The 18,955-nt window shown below is 44.5% G+C and overlaps 2 protein-coding genes and 1 non-coding gene across 3 annotated transcripts; all 3 read left to right on the top strand.

Annotated features, from left to right (window-relative positions):
* Positions 1 to 1,206: 1,206 nt before the first annotated feature.
* Positions 1,207 to 4,519, top strand: LOC117848298 (endo-1,3;1,4-beta-D-glucanase). The gene is made up of 7 exons (XM_034729643.2): positions 1,207 to 1,600; positions 1,708 to 1,729; positions 2,679 to 2,802; positions 3,458 to 3,548; positions 3,648 to 3,737; positions 3,826 to 3,926; positions 4,173 to 4,519. Exons 1-7 carry the CDS (start codon positions 1,450 to 1,452, stop codon positions 4,311 to 4,313), a joined length of 720 nt encoding a protein of 239 aa, XP_034585534.1. The 5' UTR covers positions 1,207 to 1,449; the 3' UTR covers positions 4,314 to 4,519.
* Positions 4,520 to 4,771: 252 nt separating this feature from the next.
* Positions 4,772 to 7,477, top strand: LOC117848297 (endo-1,3;1,4-beta-D-glucanase). Its single transcript, XM_034729642.1, has 7 exons — positions 4,772 to 4,922; positions 5,072 to 5,093; positions 5,637 to 5,763; positions 6,348 to 6,438; positions 6,534 to 6,623; positions 6,730 to 6,830; positions 7,062 to 7,477. Exons 1-7 carry the CDS (start codon positions 4,772 to 4,774, stop codon positions 7,200 to 7,202), a joined length of 723 nt encoding a protein of 240 aa, XP_034585533.1. The 3' UTR covers positions 7,203 to 7,477.
* Positions 7,478 to 13,139: 5,662 nt separating this feature from the next.
* Positions 13,140 to 13,278, top strand: LOC117851062 (small nucleolar RNA Z247). The gene has a single exon (XR_004639433.1). It is a non-coding gene; the product is annotated as a small nucleolar RNA Z247 (small nucleolar RNA).
* The last annotated feature ends 5,677 nt before the right edge of the window (positions 13,279 to 18,955 follow it).

Below are 18,955 nucleotides of genomic sequence, written 5' to 3'. Positions count from 1 at the left end.
GTATTGTGAGCCTGTTTGGCTTCAGGGTGCTTTAGCACCCGTCACATCATATGTTTAAATACTAATTAGGAGTATTAAATATAAACTAATTATAAAACTAATTGCACAGATGGAGTCTAATTCGCGAGACGAATATATTAAGCCTAATTAGTCTATGATTTGACAATGTGGTGCTACAGTAACCATTTGCTAATGATGGATTAATTAGCCTTAATAGATTCGTCTCGCGAATTAGACTCCATATGTGTAATTAGTTTTGTAATTAGCTCATGTTTAGTCCTCCTAATTAGCATCCGAACATTCAATGTGACACTGCTAAAGTTTAGCACCTAGTATCAAATACCCTCTAGCGCGGTGATGCTGGTGAACGGTGATCCCTGATCGAGGGCGGATTGCGAATACGCATCGTGTCATTAGGGGGTGTTTGGTTTGAGTTGCTTATGCATAAGCAACTAAAATAAGCAACTTTTAGCCTAAAAATACCAAACACCCTTGCTTATGAGGTTGCTTATGGGGCTGCTTATTTTTAGCCCATAAGCAACACAAGAGTTGCTTATGGGGACTAAAAGATGCATTTTACACCTCTTGCCCTCATTGAATGCCTAGTTGCCCTCCCTCTCTCTCCATGATTAGGGACAAACATGATAATGTCCATCTCATTCAATACTTATAAGGGCAAGTACATTAGTGTCGTCTAATAGGCGGTCTCATGCATTGACACGTAATCTTGAGACAATTCAACAGGTAACATGTACAATAGGTTGTCATGTAAGTTGTCTGGTAGTGGTACATAATTCCTTAATTTATGCATAAGAAAAATAAAATATTATAAGTTGCATGGCAACAATAACTCGTACAATGATTGTTAAGTTATCTCGTAGTCCTACAATTTAGCTCATAAGTGGTTGTTTCGTGAAGCAACGACCTCTTTCTCTCTCCTCGCTCTCTCCTCCACATCATCAAAAATCCTACGTGGCACTGCATGAGACGACCTGTAAGACCGCTGACGTGCAGCAATGTACTTACCCGGTATCCAAACAGATGGACTGGCAACTGCACACTTCCGCCCCCTCCTCCATCGGCGCAGGACCCGGCCACGTCCTCCCGTAGATTCCTGACCTCGGGTACGATAGGCCATCATTAGCCTACTGGACCCTTCCGCCGCGACCGAAACCCCCAGCAGTCTCGAACCTTCTCATCTCCCGGTCTCCCCGCCGGCCGGCCGGCCGGCCGGGCCCCCTCCGCTCGTTCCCCACGCAATTTGGAATCTCGAATCGCCGCTCAGCGCTCGCCATCCCTCGATGGAAAAACCCACGCGATCACGGCACTCTCTCTACGTGTCCCCCATTTATACCATCCCCCGTCCGTTGCTCCCGTCTCGTCCCTTCTGCTGCGCCCATCTTTGCCTCAGCCCACCACCATATTCCGACAGAGTGGACAGAGAGAGGAATGGCGAGCTCTCAGTGCTGCGAGAACCCGCCGGCGCTGGACCCGGCCGGCGGGGCGGGGAAGGTCGTGGACAGCTTCGGCGGGCTCAAGGCGTACGTCGCCGGCGCCGAGGACTCCAAGGCCGCCGTCGTCCTCATCGCCGACGTCTTCGGTACTTGATTGCTTCCTTTCCATGCCCCCTTCGAATCCGGCTCGCTCCCCGGATCTTTCGCTTGGGATCGTGACGAGTAACAAGTGTTGGTCCTCCTCCTCTTGCAGGGTTCGAAGCGCCGAATCTGAGGTATGAATCATTGTGAGAAGTGATGAAGTGATACTGGGTTTCCTTTTGCGCTCATTATTTTCTTCTTCTTATTTTTTTTGGGGGCAAAACTCTGTGCATCGATAGTTCTGTAGAATCACCAGGATAGGTGGAGATGGATCTTGGTGGAGTTTTTTGGGGGATATATGTGATATCAAGACTGGAAATTTTGTGCTGGAGTGGTTGCAGAGTGGAAATTTTGTGCTGGAGTGGTTGTATCCTCTTGCTTGGTGCTGCGGTCAAGTTGGCGTTATTTATTTAGGATTCAGGTTTATGGCAGTGGGTCCTCAAGTCACCATCTCCTGCTGGTTCGGTGTGGAAATTCGTTGCCACGAGATGGAGAAATCCTTTTCAACAAAAAAAAAACCTTTTAGGAAAAAAACGATATGGAGAAAGGTCCTGTAAATCATAGAAACCGTACCTATACCTAGTTCTCTACTACTCCTAATTTGGAAGTCGTTTTGGCTTTTAATATATAGCAAACACTATGTATCTAGAAAAGCTAAAACGACATGCAATTTGAAACGGAGGGAGTAGTAAACAGCTTGCTTATATAAGCCTACTGGTAAACTACCTCGGTCATCATTATATGATGTTTTGGACTGCAAAAAGAAAAAAAAAGAACTGCAAGAAAGCTAAATTCGTTTTTGAAAATACCATTTAAAGTTGAGTGGAGGGAGTATTATATATGTGCATTTTCCTGTGAATTTTGACAAATGGATCATTGGAATGTGATTCACAAACTTTGGGACTGGACGACCATGCGTGCTGTTACTGTGTTGGGTATTTTAAAGTTGTTTCCAAATGCCAGTACTAAAGTTCAATGGTGGCCTCTGGTTGTGACCTCTTAAATACTACCAAAGTTGATATAATCATTGAGCATCACTTATAAACAAATATCTGATAGTAATGTTTACCTTATCTCATGAAGGAAGATAGCCGACAAGGTTGCTTTATCAGGATACTTTGTTGTGGTGCCAGATTTCTTTCATGGGGATGCTTACATACCTGAGAATGAGAAGCCCATACATGAGTGGCTAAAGTCGCATGCTCCGGTTTGTTGCCCCAGCCCCTTTTCTGAACTATTTCTGCAAATATTTTGTGTACCTTGTTTCTATTTATGCTGATTCAAATGAGAAATCAAATTAAGATGATAATGAAGAAAGTAATAGGTAATTAGAGAATGTTTCTAACCCGTAAGAGTAAATATCTTTATGTCATGATATATAAGATGACTTTCTAATGACAGCGATTCTCTCTCCAATTTTTTATGAGTGAAGCTCTCTTGGAACCTTGAAATTGCTGTCTCTAATGTTATTGCCTACCAATAGAGTGCCGAGGATGCCTCTTTTCATATAAATGGTGACTAAAACTAAGATTGCCTACATGCTTAGTAACTTTTCAATGACAAATTGACAATACATTCTTTCTGGTGCTATGAGATTTTCATCTCTGGTTCAAAATCTGTAGGTTGACTGACTATTTCGTATGTTTATATGATGATAGGAGTATAGGACACAAGTTATATTACACTAGTTAGGAAGGCTATGTCAGTATGTCTAATCAGCTCTGTAATGTCATATCCTTATTTTCTCTTACCCTATTTCTTGCAAAAGCATGTATTGGATTGGAACTGTTACATATTGGTTTCTTTCCTTTCTTTCTTTTGCTGCACAAATTTCATCAACAAAGAAGGTATTTCTTTGCTAGGAAAAAGGGTTTGAAGATGCAAAACCAGTTATTGCTGCTCTAAAGGAGCAGGGAGTGTCTGCTATTGGAGCTGCAGGTTATTGCTGGGGTGGTAAGTAGCATTTTTCAATGCTCATGTGGTTCTGTAATAGTCATATTGACATCTGAAGTTTTGGCCCACTGAGCTTTTTCTTTCTTCCCTCACATTCAGCGAAGGTTGTTGTGGAGTTGTCAAAAGCTCAGGAGATCCAGGCTGCTGTACTGTTGCACCCTTCGTTTGTTAGCGTTGATGATATGAAAGGTCAAGATTCTTTCTTTGAATTCTGGAGATGCACAAACATTGTTCTATTGCAAATGGTTCATTTGTTAACTCTGTGATACTTCATCAGAGGTCAAGTGCCCTATTTCTATACTGGGAGCTGAGGTTGACAAAATGTCCCCACCAGAATTAGTCAAGCAATTCGAGCAGGTCCTTTCTGCGAAATCAGGGGTAAGTTCTCATTTTAAGCAACTTAATCCGCATTTGCTTGAGTTACAGGAATCAGCCAAATTATAATTATTCTAGTGCCAAACGTGTCATTTGTGCAAATGTGCTACTACCTTCACAGACTCCTTCCAAATCATGCTGGACACATTTGTCATTAATTTTCATTGATTCTTCTCTAGATGCTGATATGCGTTATAATTCATTGGAGCTTCTGATCTTGAATTGGTTTTCACCTTATGTTCTCTACAGGTTGGTCACTTTGTCAAGGTTTTCCCTGGTGTGTCTCATGGATGGAGCGTGCGGTACAGCCACGATGATGCAGCTGCCGTGAAAAGTGCTGAGGAAGCCCTGGCGGACATGATCGATTGGTTTAACAAGAACCTGAAATGAACTCTGCAGTTCCATCCCGCCTTGTAATAAAGCACATCCCAGTGCGCTCATTGTTCGAGCATTGTGGGTTTATCTGTTGTTTTAGGGCTTGCGCCGTCGGATAATTGGAGTTCTCAGTCTTTATGCCCGTACACATTCGCTGTAGACTGGTTGTGCTGAATCCGTAATAAAACGAGGTAAATCACGACGGCGATATGCGTCCATAACACTGACTGTTTTTCTGAATTGTGTTAAAAAATATATTTCATGCGCGAGATCATACGTCACTTGTCAGTTGTCACGTACTCGCGCGAAATGAATAACATGCCAGCTGGTCAATCATGTCGTTGTCTGGCTCTGGCTCTCTCTCCCAAGTCCCACCTCTCGCTGTCTCCATTTCCATTTACACTGGCTTCCACTACGGCCGTCTTGTGATCTTGTCGCTTCCATTCCACGCACGCCAGCCTCGGCTCAGCATCATGGCAGGTTCGCAGTGCTGCGACAACCCTCCGGCGCTGAACCCCACCGGCGGGGAGGGCAAGGTCGTCGACAGCTTCGGCGGGCTCAAGGCCTACGTCGCCGGCTCCGACGAGTCCAAGGCAGCCGTCATCCTCATCTCCGATATCTTCGGTAATTGCTCCTCTGTTTTTTGAGATGATGGGCAACTGCTCCTCTCTGATCCCCCACTTCAAAATCAATCGATCTCCTGCTCTATGGCCTCCGATTCTTTTGGTCGGGATAGGAACGAGTTGCAAATGACAGCGCTTCTCCTTTTGCAGGGTTCCAATCACCGAATCTGAGGTATGAATTTCTGTGCCAACCGACGGTTGACCTTTTGTTTTTATGTTCGTTATATCTGTGGTTTTTGCAAAGGTCCGTGCCTCTGGAGATCTGTAAAATTGCTAGGTTAGTTGCAAATAGTTTTACTCTGATTTTCTACAATATGTGTCTTTGGGTGGTCATTCACCGTGTTCTACTACTTGTCTGTGGAAAATCATCACTGTGACTACTACATATTCGGATAATCGGATATTCCTCATTCTCTACTTTGTGAACCAACCATTTATACAATCCGTGCACTTTGGATAAATGATTTTCATCTGAATGTTTTCACAGACTGGGGACTGGATGCCACGCAGTTTGTTACTGTGCTAAACTTGAACCTGGTTCTTAAATCTGGTCACTAAAGTTTCATAATGTCCTATGGCCTCTTTAAAGTGTAGTTCTAAAGTCTGCAGTACTTCCAAGTTTTTTCTATGCACTAATAAGTTTCAGTGATAAATGGACCTTGATAGTAATCTATAATTGCTTATCTCGAGTAATCGAATCACTTATCTCATGAAGGAAGATAGCCGACAAGGTTGCTTTGTCTGGTTACTTTGTTGTGGTACCAGATTTCCTACATGGAGATCCTTACACACCTGAGAACGCTGAGAGGCCTCTACCTGTGTGGATAAAGTCACATTCTCCGGTTTGTTTTCCCCTGGCCATTTTGTGAATCTGTAAATATTAGGGGACACCTTTTTCATTTTTTCCCTAGCAGAAGTATTTGGTTTCTATGCAAGTGAGAAACCAAGTTGAGATAATAATAAGAAAAAAGAGTGAAAAAGGTAGCGAAGAATGGCAATACAATAACTGATGACTTCCCAATAACATGTACAGTACGGGGTAGTTTGGTTCTGTCTGTTACTGCACAGTCACAATAATCTGCTTAGGATGCCTCTTATTGACTAAAGTTTTCTTAATTGCATGCCCTCACTGTTAAGTGAGAAATATGAAAAATTCCCATCAAGTTCAAAATCAATTGGGTGCTAAAGTTCACTGATTCTAATTTCTAGCATGCTTTGGAAGTTTTTAGATTTAAGTAGGCGCGCACACACGCAACATATATATATGAATCTTGGTTACAATGGTTAACATGATATATCTACACATCTCTTCAAGCACAATATGAATTGTGTAGGAATTATTGTGCAGTGGTTTTTTCGCATCTCTTTTTTTTGTTTAAATTATTTCTGGAACAAAGTCATAGCAAAAATATGTATCTTTTGCTAGAAAAAAGGGTTTGAAGAGGCAAAACCTGTTATTGCTGCTCTCAAGGAGAAGGGAGTGTCTTCTGTTGGGGCTGCAGGCTACTGCTGGGGCGGTAAGTACCATCTTTTGTTTGTACGGTGCTTATTTAGTTGTGAACTTAAAATTTTAAAGTTTTGGCTGCTGAGCATTTTGCTTTCTCACATTCAGGAGTTGTTGTTGTGGAGTTGGCAAAAGCTCATGAAATCCATGCTGCTGTAGTATTGCACCCTGGGCCTATTGCCGTTGATGATATCAAAGGTCAATCTTATTTCTCTTTAATTTTGGAGATACTCTTTAACACTTATCTATAATTCTATTGCATATGACTCAAAAACTAACTATATTACTTGCTATTTAACATCAGAGGTCAAGTGCCCAATTTCGATACTTGGAGCCGAGTTTGACCATACTGCTCCACCAGAATTAGTCAAGCAATTCGAGCAGGTCCTTTTAGCAAACTCACGAGTAAGTACTCACCTTCAGCAGCTTAATTGACAAGCTAGACCATTTAATAGAGTTACAGAATCAGCCAAAATTAAATTATTCTAGTGCTAAACCATGCCACTCGTGTATATGCACTAGCATCCTGGGCTCCTTCCAAATCATTTCAGCCATGCGTTTGATTCTTTTCTAGCTGGTATTATTGCTTCTGTGTAACTTTTGATCCTGAATTGCTTTTGCTTTTATGGTCAACAGGTTGCTCACTTTGTGAAGATTTTCCCTGGTGTGGCGCATGGGTGGAGCGTGAGATACAACCATGATGATCCGGCTGCCGTGAAGAGTGCTGAGGAAGCACTGGGGGACACAATCGACTGGTTTAACAAGAACCTGAAATGAACTCTGAAGTCACAGCTTTAAATTCTATAAGCCCTTGCTACTCTACTCACTGTTGCAAGTATTCTTGGTTATCTGCAATTCAGGTCCTCCATCTTCAGTTATTTGGTGACTCATGCTGATTTCTCGTCATGTATACTTATAGCAGCAGATTGTGAACGCAATAGAACTAGCAATTATTACAAGTATACGTATCTGTAACAAATGGGCTCTATATTTCTCAGTGTATACTTGTTTCCATGGATGTGAAGTAAAATATACTGAACTTATGGTAAAAATTAGGCTGAGAGTTTCAGAAAGAAAATTAATCTGGGGTGTGGCTGAGTTGAGGACTCAATGCTCAACCTTTAGTCCCTCGGAGAAGCTGTGCATAACTGTCAAGCTATTAGAGTTGCTGTCAGAGATGGACTTGCAGAACTGAAGTGCTGCTCCGTGGCACAAAGCAAAGCACAATGCATCGTGAGCTCTCGGCAAAAGTTTAACCACGCTTTAGTTTGCGTTGCCATTGAAGTTACCCTCAGCCTCGACTTATAAATTTAAGACGAATTCGAAGTTTTTTATGACTGACCCAAAAACCAGGATCCACCTGATTCCCATTTCTGTCGCGCTGGAGCTTTGATTTGAGTTGGCTTTGACCTTCTGGTGTACTGCTCGATCACTTTGTAAAGATTTTCCCTGGTGCAGCAAACGACTGTGAAGAGTGCTGAGGAGAACCTGGACTGCATTCTGAAGTTGCAGCCTTCCATCTAACAAGCAAACACTACTTTTCTGGGATATCTGTTTAAAGTCGGCACTATCAGTTGATTCGAAGTCTCACTTCGTCTTTCATGCTCTGAAACAAGAAGAGAACTACAGCCTTTACACGACGCTAGGCTCGCTAAGATGGTGAATCGATGCTATTACGTGAACGAAAACGACTACGGCTAGAACTACAAAAAACTTCCTGAAATTATTCTCACCCGCACCGGATTTGGCTATTTTTTTTGATTTTTTTTTTGCGACCAACCGGATTTGGCGATTTGCCATGGCACAGCGGCACAGGGCTCTGCTCTGCTAAGCAATGCTCTGTTTTGCGTTGTCCGGTTGAAAAACAAAATGGTAACTTCATTGATGTTAGTTTCGCCAGTTTACCACCATTAATCACTTCGAATCTGCACGATGCAGTACCCGATCTGCATTAGCGTGTTTTGCGTCGCTGCATCTACGTAACCAAGTCGGTGAAGTTGCGTGGCCGGTTAATTTTCCGTGGCTTGCTCGGAGTCCGAAAGCCTTTCCGATGAATGGACATGGCCTCGATCCGATCGGAGCAGCAGCCAACCGCGTCCTGCCGCCGCCATCTCACCCTGACTTCGAGTCGGAATCACTCGTCGGCGCGATAAATAGCCACCGTCTCCTACCTCCTACCCATCCGATCCATCCGTCCCCCCACCTTCCTCTCCCTCCCTCCGGCGATCGGCTTCAACGGGCAAGGTCTCGCCGTGCTCGCTCGCTTCTGGTGCAGCAAACCATGTGCAGCCTGGCTCCTCCCACCGCTCTCTGTCTCGACTTCGGCGACACCGCCGGCGCGCGCACGTCTCTCGACCGGCGTCGGGGCGCGCCCGAGGCTTGCGGCGCGATGGCCAGGGGTCCGGTCCGCCGCGTCGGCGCCGTGGTGTCCTCTGCGCTCACGCACAAGCGCTATGGCGACGGCTTCGACGGCAAGGCGTCCGTCATCCCTGCGCTGGGGCAGCAGCGACTCCAGGAGCGGATGAGGGCGGAGCTCGACGCCATCCGCGTCCTGCACAGGAAGGCCGTGCTCTTGTCCCGCGGCGCGGCCCCCGGCTCCAAGTCCAATGACGGCGCGCGTTTCTCGGCTGCCGGAGCACGATCGGTTGCGCCGATGGAGGTACTAACAGCGAAGAGGAGGAATACGTCGCCAGTGAAGCGCGTATCGGAGGCGGCGCAGCAGAGCACGGAACCAGCGATGAAGCAGCAGCAGCGCCCGCTCGTCCAGAGTGCCACGCCGCCGCCGACCAAGCGCTCGTTGGCCAAACCGGTCGACAAGGCTCGGGAGAAGTGTCGCCAGGAGGTGGTCGAGATGGAGAGGGCGGCGCTCCCCGACGAAACCATATACCCGTGGGACTTGCAGGAGCTCGGCATCGCGTTTGAGTACGCTGTGACTCGGACGAGGAGGCAAGCGCACGGCTGAACGGCGGGGAGCAAAGATGATGGGGAGCTGGGGTAGGATTGTAGGCAGCATGTCTAGTGCAAGTGACAAGACGATATTGATTTAATATAATCAGTAGGGGATATTGATTTTGTAACATTGGTTAACACTTAACAAGATTTGCATTATATGGATTCTGTACGTTGAACATACTTTTGAACTGTGACAAGTGACAAGATGCCTCGATGCAAGTGACAAGATGAAAATGATTTTGTAACATTGGTTAACACTTAACAAGAAAGGCATTATATTGATTCTGTACGTGAATATACTTTTGAGCTGTGATTTTTGAGTCTGTGTGATGGGGTGGTTTTGCAAAATCTTTAGTTCTACTCAACCAACGTATTGTTTAATAGAGCTATTTCAGCGGAGAATAATGGTCTCCCATCTTGGACGTGCAACCTTGACTTCAGTTGAGCATGCACATGTGTGCTGGGTATTTTAGCACTCTACCCGCGTCTACTACTTCTACTAGAGCGCGTTTGGCGCGACTCCTACCAGCTCCGGCTCCAGCACGTGCACCACTGTGACGGAGCGGCGGGATCCATTCCAACCCAGCTCCTCCTGTCCCTGGGCAAAAAACGAGTGGAGCCGGTACCCTTTTTTCACTGCTGCAGGGCAAAACAGTAGCGCACAAGTGCAGCAGGAGTCGGAGCTATTTCGCATGAAGCCACGCCAAACTATTAGTTGAGTTTGGTGTTCATTATCTACAATTTGCTATATATTTTCCCATTCCAGATATATGCGTGTGGCACTTCTGCTGGGATCATTTGTGATTGGTAAACAAATGCATCTTCAATCTGTATAGGTCCAAATTTGCACCTCCCAATTCAAAGGTGTCATTGCACCAACATAAATGAGGACATTCGATGTGATCAACTACTAGCAGAGCTTCCAGAGCTGATTCTCTGCTGAATTCAGTAGGAGCTCTACCAAAACAGTTTTTCAGAGAGAAGTAATTCTCTGTTGATTCCGTGAAATGATTCTCTGAAATGAACTAAGAGGCTGAGAGCTGGAAAAAGTAGCTTCTCTTGATTCTGTGAAGTGATTATCCATCCTGATTGTAAGAGTTTATGCTAGATAATCAAAGAGAATCACGTTCAACCATAGAATCAGTTCTCTCAGAGAATCAACTCTCATAGAGAATCAAAATCAGATGGAGCTCTACCAAACATATCCTAGATGTCTACATGCCTGAATAACGCCACTGGTTGCAAAACCACGAGAAGATCACTTGCTGCATGTTGATTATAGTGGAAAATGCTAGAAAGGACGCCATTAGTTATTGGCAGTGCTGTTCAGGTTGGCAGCGAGGTGGTTGCCATCGTCCATGAAGCGCTTCCAGAACCAGTGCTGCCTCCACACCCTCTCAGCCATCTCCTCGATGGGCACGTTCTTGTTCTCCGGGAGGAAGAAAAGCACAAAGAGCGACATGATGAGGATCCAGACGACAAAGAATGTGAAGATGGTGTGCTTTAGCCGTCAGAGCATGGAGAGGAACGCCTGCGCCATGACGAAGGTGAGGAGCAGGTTGGTGCAGACGGCGACGCTTTGCCCCGCGGCGTGCGCCTCGAGCGAGAACGTCTTGCTGGGTATGAGCTGGCCAAGTGGGCTCTAGGACCAGGCAAAGGAGGAGATGAAGGTGCATGCCACATCCAAAACACCTATGGTCATTGTTAGAGATACTAGAGTTATTTCCCTGTGAATCAGTTGTAATATTTATGTGGTAGCCGGCCTGGAGTTTGTTGTAACAACTCAAGGCTGGCTGCCGAATCTCATCTGTAAACGCCACGGTGATAGCTGTTATTGTAGGGATACGAGGTAGGCTACACTAGCGCAAATCAAAATTTCTACCGCGTAAACCAGGAAAACTGCCGTATAAGGATCACGGGATTACCACTCGACGCACTGGTGCGGAAGATATAGATTCGCGTCGATGCGGCGAAGTCGTACGTAGTCGATCACGTTGACGTCCAGCAGCTCCTCAGCAGCTCGTCCACGTGCAACAAGATCGCCCTCATGCCGCGGCTCGTTGTGGCTCGTCGGCGGCTCGTCGTGGCTCGTCGGCGGCTCGTCCAAGTGCTGCAGGCGCAACACCTCCAAGGTATCCACACGTGCAGGGAAGAAGCGTCGCAAGCCGGACTACTAGATCCGTGAGTTGCAACAGTCAAGGGTGTGGGAGGTGCGGCAGATGTGTTTCGCCAAAAGGTGTAAACCCTAGGGCGCCCCCACCCCTCTATTTATAGAGGTTCCTAACGGGCCTCTGGGTCCGAGGCCCATTAGTACTTCTAAACCTAATCCAACTCGGATCACATCCGAATTGGGCTTCCAGCCCCTTAAGTGTGTGACCCTATGGGTTCGGATACGTATAGACATGGCCCGAGTACTTCTACTCGGCCCAATAGTCGGTAGCGGCCTCTAGCAAGACGTGCCAACTCCTATACGCACACGAAGATCATATCAGACGAACCATCACAACATTATATACATGCTATTCCCTTTGCCTCACGATATTTGGTCTAGCTTCAAGCCGACCGCTCTTTCTCGATCCTGTGATTCGGAATCCCTTTGTAGGTTAACTCTTAACCGTACGTAGCATGGCCATGCATTTTCGGATCCGATCACTCGAGGGGCCCAGAGATATCACTCTCAATCAGAGAGGGGCAAATCCCATCTTGATTGACCATGTCTCATAGCATGCTTCTTGACAAACCCGAAAGCTACCTTTATAACTACCCTGTTACGGCGTAGCGTTTGATAGCCCCTAAGTAGGTCGATCCACATCTTGGATACATGCGACAATCTCAGGTCTAAGGACAAAGCGTATATGTTGTGTAAAGAGAGAACTACTTCTCATGTTGGGTCAGTCCTAACACATGTCTCCACATGTGCCCACATTATTAGTTCAACATCTCCATGTCCATGACTTGTGAAACATAGTCATCAACTAATACATGCGCTAGTCTAATATTCATGTGTGTCCTCACGTGAACTCCGACTAGGGATAACTTTAGAATAACCATACAAGTAAAAGAGTTTCACACACAATTCACATAATTGCAAATCAATTCAAGTAGCCTTTAATGGATATTCAAGGAACACAATATAAATCATGGATACAAATGGAATATCATCATCTCTATGATTGCCTCTAGGGCAGACCTACAACAGTTATCTCCTATGTAAATAAAGGTGCGGCCTCTATTGAGGTTCAATGCTTCAGAGCCTACCTCAACATACACATCTAGATTAGAATGGCGAGCTCCAGCAACATCTTCGCTGCTCCTCTGCTCAACTATCCAATCTCTGAGAAGCTAGCCAAGAACAATCTTGGGCTATGGAAGATGCAAGTGCTTACTGCTATTCGAGGCGCCCAGCTTAAGGGGTTCCTTGATGGCATTGACCGTGCTCCACCGGCGACGGTCGATGAGAAGAAAGGAGACAAGACGATGGCCATGCCAAACCCTGAGTACGCAAGATGGGTTGCACTTGATTAGCAGGTTCTAAGATACATGCTGACCACCATCTCTCGCGGCGTCCTAATGTAGGTCGGCATAGCCAAGAACGCAGTGGAGCTGTGGTCAACCGTGGAGGTGATCTTCTTCTCCACGACACGGGCGCGAGCGGTGAATACCCACATCACGCTAGCCACCACCAAGAAGGGGAACATGACCGTCACCGAGTACTGCAACAAGATGAAGATATTAGCAGATGAGATGGAGGCGGCTGGGAAACCTCTCGGTGAAGAAGAGCTCACCTCGTACATCCTGATGGGGCTCGACATGGAGTACAACCAGCTCGTGTATGTTGTCCTGGCACGGGTGGAACCCATCTCCGTCAATGATTTGATGGTGCAGCTGTTGAGCTTTGAGGGCTGCCTTGATCTTTGGCAAAGGAGGCTCTCAGTCCTCGGTGAACTCCGTAGCTAGAGGTCGTGGTGGCTTCAGCAGAGGAGGTGGCGTCCATGGAGGCTCTGGCTGTGGCCGGGGCAGTGGTGGCCGAGGAGGACGTGGCAAAAATAACAGTGCACAAAGGCAACTCCAACACTAGCAAGAAACCAAGGTACAATGGTAGATGCTAGGTATGCTTCAAGGAAGGACATAGTGCTGTTAATTGTTGGCATCGTTTTGAACTTGATTTCATTCCGGATGAGAGGAACGTTAGTGCTGCAACTCACTTCTATGGCATTGACACCAACTGGTACACTAACACGGGCGCCACTGACCACATCACCAGCGAGCTTGACAAGATGACCGTCCATGACAAGTACCACAGCAACGACCAGATTCGCAGTGCGAGTGGTGCAGGTATGAAAATTAACCATATTGGTCATGCTATTGTTCGTACCCCAAATCAAAATTTGCATCTAAATAACATCCTTCATGTTTCCCTAGCCAAGAAAAATCTAGTTTCTATTCATCGCGAATTTAATTTAGCGGCTCTTTCTAAAAGGCCGCCTTGCTTCCGATAACCAAACCTTTCTTGAATTTCACCCTAATTTTTTCTTAATCAAGGATCAGGCAATAAGGAGAATCATTTTGGGTGGAAAGTGTAAGGGAGGTCTCTATCCTCTCCCTGCATTGCATAAGGAAGCATTGAGTGTGGTCAAACCGACCGTGTCTAGGTGGCATAGTAGATTGGGTCATATAGCTTTTCCTATTGTTCAAAGAGTTATTAGTGAGAATAAGCTTCCATGTTCTAAATAAGTCAATAAAGAGTTTGTGTGATGATTGTCAACAAGCAAAGAGTCATCAACTCCCATACCCCCATTCTATGAGCGACTCTAAATTCCCATTAGATTTGATATTTTCTGATGTACGGGGTCCTGCTCCTGATTCTGTTGGGAGAAAGAAATATAATGTGAGTTTTATCGATGACTATAGCAAATTCACTTGGATTTATCTTCTTACGCATAAATCTGAAGTTTTTCAAATAGTTCATGAATTTCAGACTCTTGTTGAGCAATGCTTTGATCATAAAATTATTGCTATGCAAATTGATTGGGGAGGTGAATATGAGAAACTCAATTCTTTTTTTCAACAAGTTGGCTTTGCTCATCTTGTTTCTTGTCCGCATGCCCAGCAACAGAATGGGGCAGCGGAACAAAAACAATACTATATAGTTGAAGTTGGCTTAACGCTCCTATCTATTGCATTAATGCCCTTAATATTTTGGGGCGAAGCTTTTCTTGCCACCACCTATTTAATTAATCGCACACCTAGCAAGGTCATCCAGTTCAGTACCCCTCTCAAGCGTCTCTTTCAAGAGAAACCGGATTACTCTATGCTTCGTGTGTTTGGCTGCGCATACTGGCCACATCTTCATCCCTATAATCATCATAAGCTCACTTTTCACTCAAAACGGTGTACCTTCTTAGGCTATAGCAATCTTCATAAATGTTTTAAATGCCTCGACATATCCACTGGACGTGTTTACATCTCCTGTGATGTACACTTTTGATGAATCGGTGTTCCCCTTTTCCATGCTCCATGAGAATGCTAGCAAAAGATTACAAGTTGAAGTCCAACTTCTTCCTTCCCATCTCCATCTACTCTTTTCAGGGGTACAACTATACATGCATCTGATATGGCTAATGATTCACTTGATTTGATTTCACTCCCTGATGAAATTTGAGAAAATTCAGCTCTAGAAGAAGGTGTTCCTGGTGATTTTATGCAGGAAGGGAGCGGCGCAGGAAGTGAAGATGAGCTACCTGCACCTGCTGTCGTGATCCTTGGTGAATCCTCCTCGGGATTGCCTCCTCCAACCTCAGTGTGGTCGAACCCACTAGAGGCTACCACGGTGGGGGACAGGAGCTGCGCATGCCGGCTTCAACCGCGCGGAGCCAACCCGCGATCGCCACACCCCGACGACTAGATTCGATGGGACCCACAAGCCCGTCTAGTCTGTCCTCCTCAGACGCACCTGCGCGCACGGACGCGCCAGTCGTGCCAGGCATGGGATCTTTTGCGCTGGCCACCAACACCATCGGATCACCTACTCCATCAGCCTCCACAGAAGTACCAGTGACAGCAATAGAGTCTTCTGTTCCCTTATGACTCCTGCGCCTGCTCCAAAGGAACAACCTCAACCACGCACGCGTGCACTGTCAGGAATTCGCAAGCCCAAGGGCTACACAGAAGGAATAATAAGGTATGGATATGGATGTCTTGTTTCTATTCATGAAGAACCAACATGTCTAAATGAGGCACTTCAAAATAAAAACTGGAAATCTGCCATGGATATTGAATATGGAGCTCTCATTAAGAACAAGACTTGGCACTTAGTACTACCAACACATAACAATAAAATCATTGATTGTAAATGGGTTTATAAAGTGAAAAGAAAAGCAGATGGCTCAGTTGACAGGTACAAGGCATGTCTTGTTGCAAAGGGATTCAAACAGAGATATGGAATTGACTATGAGGACACATTCAGTCATGTAGTTAAAGCTGCCACCATTAGGCTTGTGTTGTCTATTGCAGTATCAAATGGCTAGAGCCTTCCTCAGCTAGATGTGCAGAATGCATTTTTTCATGGTATTCTTGAGGAAGAAGTGTTCATGAGGCAACCACCTGGGTATGTTGATAAGAACTGGCCAGATTATGTATGTAAGTTGGACAAAACCTTGTATGGTTTAAAACAAGCATCTAGAGTGTGGTATTCTTGTCTGTCGGTGTTTAGACCCAGCAATCTACTGAGGGGGTACCCAAGGCAGTGTTTTATGTGTGGGGCTCGTTGAGATCAGGAACTCGAAGGTGAACTCGAACACACAATTTAGATAGGTTCGGGCTGCTTATGCCTCGTAATACCCTACGTCCTGTGTGTTGGTTATATTGTATTGATTGGACTTGTTTGGAGGGTGTCCCTTCCTCACCTTATATTGCGGGCGGGGGGGGGGGGGGGGGAGGGTAGGGTTATAGGTCGGTTGTTTACAAGAATACTAGTCAGATTCGACTAGAGAGTCCTACTCTAATTTCTACGAGTAGTTTCCTAATCCTTGACTAGTTCTTGTCCTCCACATAGACTACGCTATCCTGCACTGTAGTCTCCATATCTGACATGTTTCGGTGTACAAGCCTGTATCTAGAACTGTCCAAACCTTCTGGTGGCCCCATAGATGTATGGACGACATCGTCTTAGTGTTAAATTGCAGAATTTGAGGTTTTGCTATGTTTCTTAGCTCTGATCTTATTTCATGGAGTGCACGAAAGCAAGCCATTGTTTCACGCTCAAGCACTGAGGCAGAATATAAATCTATGGCCAATGCAACTGCAGAAATCATGTGGGTACAAACATTGTTGACTGAGCTAGGGATTAAAAGCCCACCAGCAGCTCGGCTTTGGTGTGATAATATTGGTGCTACATATATGTCTGCAAACTCTATTTTTCATGCTCGAACAAAATATATTGTAGTTGATTTTTACTTTGTCAAAGAAAGGGTTGCGCAAGGTTTACTGCAGATTCGTCTTGTGTCTACTACTGATCAGGTTGCGGATGGGTTTACTAAGCCATTGGTAGTTCGTCAACTTGAAGGATTTAGACACAATCTAAACTTCAATAAGTTATGATTGAGGGGAAGTATTAGAGATATTAGAGATATTTCCCTATGAATCAGTTGTAATCTTTATCGGGTAGCCAACCTAGAATTGTTGAGTTGTTTATTGTATTTCCTAGGATATTTGAGCGTGTAATCTTGGGTTAGTTGTAGATAACAACAACTCAAGGCTGGCCGCCAGATCTCATCTATAAATGACACGATGATGGCTTTTATCACCTATATAAACAAAGGTGCGGCCTCTACGGAGGTTTAACATTTCCTATTTTACAGTCGTTCCATCTCTTGATCAATTTAGACCAAAGGATGAAGATGAAGAGTTATTGGGACTAGAAGTTCCATATCTAAGTGCCATTGGAGCGCTAATGTATATTACGAATTGCACAAGGCCCAATATTGCATTTGCAGTAAACTTACTAGCTAGATATAACGCAGCTCCAACAAAACATCATTGGGGCAGGAGTTAAGAATATCTTCAGATATCTCCAAGGAAGAATAGATCTTGGTTTATTCTATAAATTTGACAAGATAAAAATATAATTGGATATATAGATGCTTGCTATTTATCAGATCTCCATAATGCTAGATCTCAAATAGGCTTTGTATTTTTACATGGTGGAACGGCTATATCATGGAAGTCATCAAAACAGACTCTTGTAGCCACATCCACAAATCATTCTGAAATAATCGCATTATATGAAGCTTCATGTGAGTGTGTATGGCTTCGTAGAATGATCTATCACATACAACAATCATGTGATGTAGGTTCAATCACATATCCTACAATTATCTATGAAGATAATTATGCTTGTATAGCATGAATGGATGCATGTTATATAAAGAGCAATATCACAAAACACATTGCTCCTAAATTATTCTATCCTCACGAATTATAGAAAAATGGGGAAATAGAAATCTTGCAAACTAAATCATGTGATAATCCTGCTAATTTATTCACAAAGTCTTTACCAACATCATTATTTCAAAATAATATTTTTGGAATAGGTATGAGACAACTCAAAGCAAATAATATGAGGAGGAGTAAATCCTTGATATAACCTATATATAATCTTCTGATTATGAATATTGCATTCTTTTCCTAATGAGTTTTTTCAATCAAGGTTTTTTTCTCGTACATGGATTTTAATGAGGCAATATGCATTACAAAGCAATCACATATGTCATATAACATTTTCTCCTATATTTTCATTAAGGGGTTTTAAAAGAATTCGGATCTTGCTCTGATCACAAGCAAGCCAAATCAAGTGTATTGTTACTCCACTAAATCGAGAGTTATCCTCACTTGACTCTTGATGGAAGATCAAGCACCCTAGTTGTCATTACATGGATGGAGCATGAGGCACATGCACAATGATGTCTTTGCCGTGAATAGCGCTAAGGAAACCCTAACGGACATGATTGGCTGGTTTAACAAGAACCTAAAATTAACGCTAAAGTTGAAGCTATCCCTGTATATATCCTCGTCATGAGATCATCCTACAAGCAATGAGGGTGCGGATGACCCTTTGTTTTGCTATGCCCTGACAAGTTGCAATGTGCCAGGATGTCATTGATGGTGGTGAACAAGATGGCCTGCAACTCTGCAAGGTGAAGTGTTTTCACTTGAACACATCCCAAACCTTGGCAACACCTCTCTAGAGTAATAACTTTAGATCATCTACCAATTGCTTGAGGTGCACATCAATTTTATTGCAAGGTTGCTTGGGACCTAATATTAGGATTGACAATAGCATCATGTATATTTTCATTTCTTACAAAGCCAGGGTGGAAGGTTGTAGATTGACAATACAACAGGCAAGACGGTATGTGTGAAACTTTGATTACTAAATGGATTCATGCCATCTGTGCTCATAGCAAACCTACTATAGTGGGCGTGCAAGTTTCCACATTTAGTGACATTGACATATCATTGGTTCCTTTTCCTGGAAACCCTCCTTATGCAAACATGAGTTTCAGCTGGGAAAATACAAG

This window comes from Setaria viridis, chromosome 3, assembly GCF_005286985.2.
Source record: "Setaria viridis chromosome 3, Setaria_viridis_v4.0, whole genome shotgun sequence".
Lineage (NCBI taxonomy): Eukaryota > Viridiplantae > Streptophyta > Magnoliopsida > Poales > Poaceae > Setaria > Setaria viridis.
Note: the sequence above shows the minus strand (reverse complement) of the source record. Positions and strands in the feature narration are given on the sequence as shown.